The sequence below is a fragment of the Pteropus alecto genome, unplaced genomic scaffold (genome assembly GCF_000325575.1).
Source record: "Pteropus alecto unplaced genomic scaffold, ASM32557v1 scaffold312, whole genome shotgun sequence".
Classification (NCBI taxonomy): domain Eukaryota; kingdom Metazoa; phylum Chordata; class Mammalia; order Chiroptera; family Pteropodidae; genus Pteropus; species Pteropus alecto.
Window position 1 is genome coordinate 2,315,052 of NW_006433948.1, and position 11,729 is coordinate 2,326,780.

At 43.3% G+C, this 11,729-nt stretch overlaps 2 protein-coding genes across 2 annotated transcripts in view; both read left to right on the forward strand.

The window, feature by feature from the left end:
• The first annotated feature begins 304 nt into the window (after positions 1-304).
• Positions 305-1,229, forward strand: OTUD6A (OTU deubiquitinase 6A). Its single transcript, XM_006908518.2, has one exon. The coding sequence runs from the start codon at positions 354-356 to the stop codon at positions 1,227-1,229; it is 876 nt and encodes a 291-aa protein (XP_006908580.1). The 5' UTR covers positions 305-353.
• Positions 1,230-1,367: 138 nt separating this feature from the next.
• IGBP1 (immunoglobulin binding protein 1) overlaps positions 1,368-11,729 on the forward strand; it is a 46,263-nt gene continuing 35,901 nt past the window's right edge. Inside the window, exon 1 of the mRNA XM_025044430.1 lies at positions 1,368-1,565. Within this exon, the coding sequence (XP_024900198.1) occupies positions 1,368-1,565 (198 nt within the window). The remainder of the gene's footprint in view (positions 1,566-11,729) is intronic.

Genomic DNA, 11,729 nt, shown 5'->3' on the forward strand with positions numbered 1-11,729 from the left:
GTACAAGAAAAATTATGCAAGCCCAATCACTGTACATAACATGTACAGGCGGAATTTTACAAGCCGAATTTTGAACCCCGCAGAGACCGAAGCATCCGTTGGTACGGGGTCTACTGGGAGCGTATTTAGGGTCTTCCAACGGCCAATCCTAGTGCCAGGCACGTGGATGGGCGTGGCCGTGGACAAACAGCAGCCAATAGCAGAGAGGGAGATGACTAGGAGAGGGCTCCTGGCGGCTGAGGTAACCAGAGCTGCCGCGGCTAGGGGAGAGAGGAGACGTGTGCTGTTCGTCTGCTCTGTAACGGGCCCTTCAGCCGCCATCACACTTCGGTACTCACCTGCCGTTCAACGCCATGGAAAGGTCGCAGGATGAGTATCAGCGGATACTACGACGCCACGAACGCGAAAAGAAAGAGCTGCAGGCCCGCATCGTGATCATGAAGAATGAAGTCCCTAAGAGCGATAAGAGGAAGAGAAAGCAGTTGCTCCTTGAAGTGGCTCGCCTCGAGGCCGAATTAGAGCAGAAGCAACAGCAAGAGCTGGAGAAGTTCCAGGAGCTGTTTCCTGATAACAGCGCCCTCAGCTCTGTCACTGAAGATCTGGCCAAGATGGATCTGGAGAACCAGCCTCCTCGCATCCTGAAGGCCCAGAAACGGCGCGAAAGAAGGGTGGCGCTCGAGAGGGAGCGCCAGGAGAGGGTCGCCGAGGCTCAGATGGAGCACCTGGCCGGCTATCGCCGCGACGAGGAGGAGCGGCTGGCCACCATCTTGTCGGCCAGGAATCTGGAGCTGAAGGACATCCCGAGCGACGGCCACTGCATGTACCGGGCCATCCAAGACCAGCTGGCGTTCTCCGTGACCGTGGAGAGCCTGCGGAGCCGCACCGCCGACTACATGCGGAAGCACGTCGACGACTTTCTGCCCTTCTTCAGCGACCCCGAGACCGGCGATGCCTACACCCGCGACGACTTCCTGCGCTACTGTGACGACATCGTGGGCAACGCGACATGGGGAGGCCAGATTGAGCTGAGAGCCCTGTCGCACGTCCTGCAGACGCCCATCGAGGTGATCCAGGCCGACGCGCCCGTCTTCATCGTCGGGGAAGAGTACACCAAGAAGCCGGTCATCCTGGTCTACATGCACTTCGCCTGCCATCTCGGAGAGCACTACAACTCGGTCAAGCCGCTCGAAGCCGGAGCCGTCGGGGGCGCCGCCCCGCGACTCTTCTAGGCTGCCGTGGTCGCCCTCCCGTCGCCGATTCCGCCGCTGCCGCTGATTTTGCCATTTCTGTTGCCGCTGTCGCTGCCGTTACCATTTCGGTCACCGCTGCCGCTGCCCCTGTCCCTGCTGTTGCCGTTTCTGTCGCCGATGCCGTTGCCGATGCCACTGCTGTTCCTGCCGCCGCTGCCGTTGCCGTCACCGATGCCGCTGCCACTGCTGTTCCTGTCGCCGATGCCGTTGTCCCTGCCGTTCCTGTCGCCGCTGCCGTTGCCACCGATGCTGTCGTCGCCACCGCCGCTGCCACTTCGTTGCTGCTGGAGCCGAAGCCGCCGCTGCATCTCCCCAGTAGGCTTTGCCTTTTCTTTTGGTTTTCTCGGGTGTTTCTTTCTTCGTTGTACTCCAAATTCAGCCCCGCCCCGCTTTCGCACCTCCCCGCCGGCCTCCTTTCTTGGTTCTCTGCTTCCTTCGCCCGGCCGGGCGCAGGGACGTGGTTGGTACAGGGCACTGTCTGTATTGCCCTGTGCCAACTCACTTTAAGTGAGTCAGTTTGATCAGTTCCAACCACTTCTTGCCCTTAAGGGTCTCTGCCTCCCTCGCCCATGAGAATTGGTCATGTTACAAATAATTTGGAGATCAAAATGGAAGCTTGGTTAGTTGTATTAACTTGGGAAATGTCCGTTTAGCTTGGAATCTTCGGATTGTCCCATAAATACATTGGATTACTTAGATAAAGTTGGCTTTTACGTGCTCGAAATGCTTTGTGAATACCTTTCGCTTAGTTTTTTGAAAAATAAAGTAGCGTGGGCCGTTTGTGGTCACCTTTGACTTAAGTTTGCCTAACCAAGAAACGTATCCAGTTATGAACAAGAGCTCCTCCAGTATTTTGCTTTGTTTTTCCCTAAAAATATGTGTGGTTTCAAATTATTTTACCTATTTTGATATTTGCTAGATTCTAAATAATAGTGTTTGTTAAATTTAGAAGCTAGATGTAAGTGCTAAGTATAGGTTTATATATAAATATACGCTGATAGGATACGTAAGGTTTATTTTAAGATGTGAAAGATCTCAACTTAATTTTCTTTATTAAAGATAGTAAAGGGTATGACTTTACTCAAGTTGTTGATTCATTTCGTTATAACTACAGCTGGTATGAAGCAAAGAGACAAACTGATAGGAAGCCTAATTTGCTGTAAGGGGTGAGATCTGAACTAGTAAGTTTCCTTTATTTTCACAGACAAAAAAGGGTAGGACTTTATTCAAGTAGTTGATCCACTTTGTTATATCTACAATTTGTATGAAGTGTGAAAAATGTAAATTTGGTAATTTTCCTTAATTCTTAGAGATAGTAAAATACTTTTAAAAGATCTTAAACTGTGTTAAAGTATTTGACCCATTTTGTTATATCTACAATTGACATGAGACAAAAAAGTGAGCAAATATACAAGTCTGTATATTTCAGACTTGTTGTTTTGAATTTGCCAAAAGAATAGTAAAAGCGAAATGATTTACAGTAAACAATTTAAATTTGTTTTAATCTTCATATCTTGTATTTCACTGAAGTTACTTAAATTCCTTTTAAAAAATTCCTTGCACACTTCAAATGTTCTAAAATAAAACACATACATTTAAATTTCTTTTTACATGCGACTTGTTTACAAAATAAAAGCAGTTTAAAAAATACCTGGGTCTCTATTTTTGTGTGGTTGACTTAGTTCATATAGAGTTTGTATCACAGGATTTACTTTGACAAAGAAATCCTGGGGGGTTATGGAGCAGGAGTTGGGAGGGGACAGATGAGGCTTTTGGGAGGAGGAATGGGCCTACCATCTTGGTGGTGGCCTGGAGTGGAGTGTTTCCCAGGGAACATTTAGGAAGGAGCTTTATCTTGAGGCTGTCCCGAGTTGATGCTTCACTCTGAAAAAAATATAATGAAATGATTTCATTTAAGGATGTTCTAATTGCTATGCATGAAAAAGAACTCCTACTTCCAAACTCTGTAGTCCAAGGCTACACCTCAGGAGTAAAGAAATGTCACTGGTTTATTTTTGGAGGGGACGGGGTGTTCCCAAAATACAAAAAGGGAAATCCTGTGTAAATGTGTGAATTCGGTAAGTTTCAGATAGCCAGCTGGCTGAAAAGAGGAGGTCCCTGAGAAAACCAGGTATTTGGGTACGAGAAGAGACCTTTTACTGGAGATGAGAACACTGAATGGGGAAAGAATAGGCCAGAAAGGGAAGCATAGTCCATAGAAGTGTGCCTGGCTGGGAAGAAGAGTGGAAATTGAGGAAAGGGTCAGCCTAGGAGGATGAATGGGACATGGCAGGGGAAAGGGGAAGGGGCCAAGGTGAGGAGAGGGCACAGGCTAAGGATACTGGCTGGGAATGTGGCTCAGCTGGTGGTTATAGGGGAAGCCTGCCTAGCCAGGGAAGGGAACCGGCCTGGGAAGCTGGCCTTGGCTGGGGAAAGGAGCTCAGCTGGGGTGAAAGACATAAATAGATGAAGAGAGCCTGCCTAAGTGAGGGGGCCTGGCTGAGAGAGGGCGTGGCTGGGATCTGCAGTACAGGCAAGTTAAGGGAAAAGGGGGCCTGATTCTTAGCCAGTATAGCTTGAGGAACAAGGTTAGGGAAGTGGACATGGGTAAGGAAGGGGGAAGAGGCTGGTGACAAGGACCAGGGACCTGGCTGGTATAGGGTATAAACTGGTATAGGCTGAAAAAAGGATTCCTGGCTGTTTAAGGGTGAGGGCTAGGGATTAGCACCTGGCTCAGGAAGGAGGCTGGCTAGGGATAGGATTCAGGGGGGCTATCTGCATATAAAGGGGGGTGCTGGATGGCGATAGGGCAGTTGCAGGGGAAGGGTGCACTCACCAAGAAAGAGGGCGTGGGCCCTGCCTGAAGAATAGAGCACTGCGTGGATAAAATGGGACTTGCTGGGAGTCGGCGGAGTGGCTGGTGCTACCCAAGAAATTCTTTGGCAGAAGGTACCAAACAAAGACAGCAGAGTCCCATTTTACAGGCTTGTCCTTGAATACAAGAGAAATAACTGTTCTGGCCTTGAGAATCCTTAAGACCTCACTGGTCCTGTCCCAGCTGCCTCTACTGGGCCTGCTTTCAGCTGCAGGGAGAGAAAAGAGTTAACCCAGGCCAGTTCTGACCCAAGAGGGGCCTTCAGTGGGATCTGGCAGGACCTGAGGGGTTTGCGTCTGTTCCATCTTGTACCAGTGACCACAGGTACAGGGGACAGTGACAGTTCTGGGCAATTTCATGTGAAAAGCTATGAGGCACTTTTCCCAAAAGGATCCAATTCCAGAAGCAACTTTCTTTCATTCACTTACTCTTTTTCATTTACTCATCGTGAGTAAATGGCTGCCATAGCAGCCAAAAATAAGGTACATCTATCTGGGTCTGAAGCCGGCTCATCCACCCACTTTCTAGTTTGTCGCCTAATCTTTCTGGGCCTCAGCTTCCTCATTAATAACGTGGACAATTAATACCTGTCTTTGAAGTATATCTTAGGATGTTAGGTGCATTAACTGAAAATATATATATAAATTGCCCAATAAATTTTGGCTACTGTTAGTTTCATTATCTAGGAGTTCAAAATCATAACATTATCAGCTGTGGCAGCAACCATCCCTTGATTGTATCTATAGTGACTTTTGGATCCACTTGGCCTTTCCTACAGGTTCTGCGGTGGAAGCAGAACCTCTCCCAGGGCTATATGTCCAGGCTCTTGCCATAGCTTCCTGGGCTGCAGTATGAAAGCAGAAGCCACCGGCGCTCACCCAAAGTGCCCTCCTGGGACAGGGTGGCCTCCAAGCAGGGACTTCTCAAGCCCATCACTATCTTCCTTCCCAACTTTTTCTACACAAGCACATGTTTTAAAAAACAAAACTGATATCATTCTACTCAAGCTATTTTTTAACTTAACAATTCATGATAAGCATTTCCTTGTGTCCTTAACAGTCTTCAATAGTTATTTTAATGCCTGCATTCTAGCCTGTGAATGTGCCATAATATATTTATCCTATTCTATTATTTGACATTTAGATTGCTTTTAATTTCTCACTACTATAAATATGCCACTGTAATATCCTTATAGTTTAATCTTTGTATTTCTGATTATTTCCTTTAGCTACAATTTCTAGAAGTGATGTAGGTCAAAAGGAGAGGCTTTTAATGCATACTGATATATTGCCCTCCAGAAAGATTGCCCAGTTTACACTCTCAGGGTCTGAGAGTGTTATTTTCCCATATACTTGCCAACACTGAAAATTACCATCTTTACTAATTTGTTAGATGAAAAATGTTGTATTAGTTGACCCTTTGTAGATTACTAGCGAAGTGGAATATTCTTGTTTATTAGCATGTCTATTTCATTCAAGCAGAAACAAATAATTCTTCATTTATTGCCTGTTCCTAAACTTTCCTTAATTTTCTATGGTTAAGTTTGTCTTTTTCTTATGGATTTTTAATAGGTCTTTCCACTTGTCATTTAGATATTTTAAAAATTAGTTTTTCCCATACAGTATTAGCCTTTCAGTTGTTTGACTTTTTGCATATGCTGAAGTTTAAAACTGTAATAGGATCTCTCTATTAATCTTTTCTTTACGGTTTCTGCCTTGTTATCATGCTTTGAAAGTGTTTTCCCAACTCAAAGTTGGATCGATATTGGTGTATATTTTCAGGTTTCTTATGCTTTCTCTTTAAAATTGACTATATTTAACATATCCACCTGAAAGTTACTTGGATGTAAGATAAGGACATAAATTTATTTTTGCAATTATGGGAATTAACCAGTTAGTCGAACACCATTTATTGAATAATCCAGGGATCTATACTACAGATATAGAACACTCCACATTGTGTTTAAGGGAGTTCATTATAACATTGCCAAAGCAAAAATCTAGATACAACCTAAATATCCTTAGTAAGGGCTAACTGAATAAATTTTGGATCATCCATATGAATTGTTTCCTCCAGGGAGAGGGGTAGAAATGAGTGGGCAAACGGAGGAAGATGGTGAGCTTTTACTTTTAAACTATATACTTCTATATAGTTGATTTTTTTTTTATTGTGGATACATATATAGCTCAGAAAATTTACTATTTTAACTATTTTTAGTATACGGTTCAGTGGCATTACGTACATTCACATTGCTGTGCAACCATCAGCACCACCCATCTCCAGAAATTTCTTATCCTCCCAAACTGAAACTCCATATCCATTAAACAATAACCCAATGCTCCCTTCCGCCAGTCCCCAGCAACCACCATTCTACTTTCTACCTATCTATTTGACTACTCTGGGCGCCTCATATAAGTGATATCATACAATATCTGTCCTTTTGTGACTGACTTATTTCATGTAGCATAATGTCTTCAAGGTTCATCCATGTGGTAGCATGTGTCAGAATTTCTTTCCTTTTTAAAGCTGAATGATATTCCATTGTATGTATTCACCGCATTTTGCTTATATGTTATATTGTTGAATTTTCACATAGAAAATTTTATCTACACATTATCTAAAAAATAGAAAAAATAATTTTAAAAAATTAGGACAATTTTCTTTCTTCCTTTTGTTCCGGAATAATTTAAATAGCATAGGAATTATGTGCTCCTTTAAAGTTTGAAATAATCCATTCACTTGTGAAACTGAGCCTGGGCCTTCTTTGAAGTGAAACTCTGTCAGGTACAGATCTTGGAAGAAAAGCTATGCAATATAGAAACAATCATAATTTATCTAAAATAGATAGGGAAAAAATTGGAAAACAAAAAAAATCGAATGGTAAGAGTAAATGTGACAATTTTTTATCTCTCAGAGGATGAATCAAAGATACCATTTCACTTTTTTGAAGTTTAAAAATTGAGATATAGGCTTAAGCATGGCGCTAAACGTCATAAAAATAACCACCAATAGAACTAAAAGCAGATTGCCTATGATCCCATGTAGAAGATTAAAAAAAGAAGAAGAAAGAAAAGGAAAAAGAAACCTAGCCTTTGGAGCAACAGATAGAAAACAAAGGACACATAAAAAAAAGCAGTTCATAGGCCTTTTGTCATGGGGGGGCAGTGGAAAAAAATAGCTTGTGCATTTTTCTCTTGGTGTCTTCATTTTTACTTTGGTTTAAATATTTTGCATCTGGAGATACCAAGGTGGTCCTATGCTGCTGTGGTCTGTACCTAGTTTCAGGAAGAAGACATCTCTTTTTGGTTCCTTTTTATTTCAATGGGTGTTTCGTAGGAAATTATGTAAATGCACATTTATTCAAACATCAAGTCCCAACTTCACTTTGAATGGAAAAAAATGTGCTCCCTCAATGTATTTATTGCTCCTGAATTAATCTTGCCCAAAACCTCATGAACCACTGAACTACATGATCTCTGTGGGCCTTTTCATCTCCCTCTATGTCTCTTCTCTGTCTCTGTTTCTCTCTCTCTCTCTCTCTCTCACACATACACAGACACACGCGCGCACACACACACACACACACACACACACACTCTCTCTCACACACACACACACATACACACACACACACACACACAAATCTAGAACCTGTCTCTGAACACATTGCATGTGACCCCACAACACCACAAAGCAGAAGCAATAGGGAAGCAGTTTTGGTTAGACATAAGAAAAAATGTTCTATTCTGATAATCAGGTATTCAAAGATAAAAAGAACCATTTCACAAGGTGGTGAACTCTGTAATCAGAGGTGTGTAAGCTCAGGCTGGATAACAACGCCCTCACAGAGGTTCTCAAGCCATTTAAACATCTAATGGGAATTTAGAAGCTTTCCATTTCACCTGAGCAATTAGAAAACGAAAGTGATTTCTTTCGTTGGGAGGTGCGGAATGAACCGGAAGACAAGCCCAAAAAGCCCTGGTGTGGGAAAGTTGGCCTGGGAGCTCTGGGAGCACTAAAGGAGATTTGCTTAGGCCCCTTCAACCTTCTGAGCCCCCTTTCTAGAACCGCCTAAATGATAACCTCACCCCCAGGCCCAGATCCATCTCCAGAAGTTTGGGAACATACCAGTGGTGTTGAGCTGTGGGAGTGACCCCAGGTGGAGACATCACAACTGCTCCCCCAAGCTCGGAGAGTCCCTCAAGGGACCTGTACTAATGAATAGCTTACAATGACTGGAACACATTCTCAAGTGTGTAAACAGTGCATCTGAAATATTTGGGGAGGCTTGAAAACAGCTTGTTCTTTTAAGTAGCCTATTCAGTTCAAGCAAATATATCGACTATTTTCAAAAGGAGATTCTGCCGGCTGAGTAGGGGCCCAGGAAGGCCAAGCCAGGAACCCCAAAATAATTAATACTGCATTTGTGCCCTCAAAGGTAGCCTCAGAGCCTTGGAGGGGAGACCCACCCAAATTCCAACCCAAGGCCCACCAGGAGTGCTGTGGTCCACTAAGAAGATGGAGAAATTAAGTGGGTATGCTTTGGGCCAGTTCGGGGTTGATTAGGATGGAGAGGAAGAGGGAATAAGTAGCCTTTAAAGGTCAGCTTAGATGTAGGTAGGCAGCCCTAAAGACAAGGATATTCCAGGCCGAGAGGACCACATTAGGCAGACACACAGAGATGACAGTGGGCGAGGCACCAGGAGAACAGCTGTTCGCATCTCCAGCATTTGTTTCCCTCCATTCCTGCAAAAGCCCCAACCTTCTTTTTGCGCCGTCCCTCCATCACCTTGTTGGGGTGAAAGAGGTTTGCGCCAAGGCCCTTCCCCTTCAGGCCTGCCAATCAAATCACCACTTCTCCCTGGTGACACTGATTGGTTCAAGATGAGTCCAGGGCCTGTACAATACGAGTGAAAACCAGAATCGGATGAGTGCATGTGCTTTGTTGTTTTTTTGAACCTGTGAGTAATGGAATCTGGCGCCATCTTCCAACAGTTGTGGAGGGGAGGGGAGGGGCGCGGCGGGAAATCAACAAATTGAATTAGCTCCTAGGGAGAGTCTAATGAGCCCTTTCGGGAATCGGAGTTGAGTTCAAAGTTCTCAGGAAAAAATCTGTACTGAGAAGTTAGAATGTTACTCTAGAGGCAGGAGATTCCATTAAAAGTTTATTTTTCAGAAGGCATGAGATATCAGAGCTATGCTTCGGGAATAAGAAATCTGGTGGCATTTGGGGGAAAGGATGGGTTGCAATGAGAAGTTGGAGGCAAGAAGATGGTTTGAGAGGCTCTCTTTTTAATCTGTGAGGATGATGCTGGGGCGTGGCAGCAGGGAGAAAAGAGGAGACCAAAGTGATGGACGATGGGAGTAGAATTAACATTTGTTTTATGTGGAGAGTACAGACGAAGGCAGGATCAGAGGCGATTCCCTGGTTTCTGGCTGGAGTAACTCAGGAAGTGGTTCATTGAGATAAGCCCTTAAAATCATTTAAATTGCCAATCAAATAGAATATCTCCGTTTTCACATATACAGCCTTCCTACACCAAAGCTTTTTGTACCTCTGAGCCAAACTAAAAGGAATGTGTGAGTGTGAGCAAGTATGGATTATCTTAGAATGGATACATGAGAAACCAAGGAGACAAACTCAGTGGCTGAGACTAGAGTGAGAATGCATTGCTTATTCCAAGTATTAATGTAGTTTAAAATTTGAAATAGCAAGCCAATTGTGTCAACAGTCACCCAGCAGTAACTCAGCGGTACAGTGACCAAACTGGGAATTATTCAGTTGATAATAATAAGGCAGGAGCTTCAGCAGAACAATGCAGGGATGGCTCTGCACTATTTGACCAGTGTCCATAGCCTCTCTATTTGACATACACACATTCCTCCCCCTTTCAAGGAAAGCAAAGATTCTCAGAGGTAATACTTTAAATCCGCATTTTAAAAGCAATATAATTTTTTCCTGAATTCAGACCCACGGTGTATTTTGAATTCTGCATCCTTTACAAAGCACTTTTGTTGCTTCTACTGGTGCAGAGACCTAAGGCCCACTACAATATCTTGTCCTAAAGCAGAGCCACTAAACCTTGGTGACACCAAGAAACTATAGCAGAAGCTCTGAAATTCAAGAAATTTTTGTTTTGTTTTGTTTTGTTTTGTTTTACTTTGAACCAGGTCAAATTTTTGCTTTGGTGTATTTCCCTTGTGGCAGAAAAGTTGCAAAAATCAGACTGGCAAGAAACCAAGCAGCACTTGGAGAGTTGGAGAACTGAGGTTTATTATGCCTGTGGCCCCAGAGAAGTCAGCACTCTGAAGATCTGGGCCGGAGCTCAGTTGCAACATTCCTTATTTGGCATGGGCTGATTGATAAATTTGTCTGCAGGTGTTTACAAAGTGAGGGAGTTGCTAGGGGGTACAGGCAGTTACATTTGTTGTTTAGCCAGAACAAGCGAAAGAGAAGATTAGTCTTTAGTTAATTTCGAGTACAACCTATGCAGCAAGCATATCTACAGAAGCAGAAAAAAGAGCTGATTAGCCTTTTGAGTGAAAATTCCTCTCCACCCACACTGATCTTTGAAGATAAGAGGGAAGTTTCCAGAGGCTAAATTAAAGCAGGGAAGGTAATAGATAGGGTGGCGGGAGTAATTCTTATAGTTTCATATGCATAGAATAAGCAGGGCAAGAATAGACACCACTGTGTTAAGAGAGGTTTTTTCCCAGTGGAATTATAGGTAAATTTAATTTCTCTAGATTATTGACAATGAGTATATATTGTATTTTATTCCACATTGTACTCCTTTTTAATTATGCTTGACATTTAACATTATATTAGTTTCAGGTGTACAGCATAGTGGTGAGACACATAACGGTTTATGATCCCAATTAGTCCAGTACTCACCTGGCACCATACACAGTTATTAAAACACTACTGACTGTATTACCTATGCTGTGCCTGTTTTGTAACTGCCAATTTGTACTTCTTAATCCCTTCACCTTTTCACCCAGCTCCCCAAACTCCCTCCCATCTAGCAATCACCAGTTTGTTCTCTGTATCTATGAGCCTGTTTTAATTTTGTTTGTTTATTTTGTTCTTTAGATTCCACATATAAATGAAATCATATGGTATTTGTTTTTCTTTATCTGACTTATTTCGCTTAGCATAATACCCTCCAGGTCCATCCACGTCATTTCAAATGGTAAGATTTCATTTTTTATCCCTAAGTAATATTCCATTGTATATATATACCATGACTTCTTTATCTGTTGCTTCCATATCTTTGCTATTGTAAATAGCACTGCAGTGAACATAGGGGTGCATATATCTTGTTGAATTAGTGTTTTAGTTTTCTTTGGATAAATACCCAGAAGTAGAATTGCTGGGTAAAAAATGTAGTTCTACTTTTAATTTTTTGAGGAACTTCTAAACTGTTTTCCGTAGTGGCTGCACCAATTCGCAATCCCACCAACAGTCACTGGGGGTCCCCCTTCTCCCCGTCCTCGACGACGCTTCCCGCTGACCTTTTCGATAACAGCCTTCCTAACAGGCGTGGGGGTCCCTCGCTGTGTTTTCATTTGCGTTTCCCTGAGGATTAGTGATGCTGAGCCGC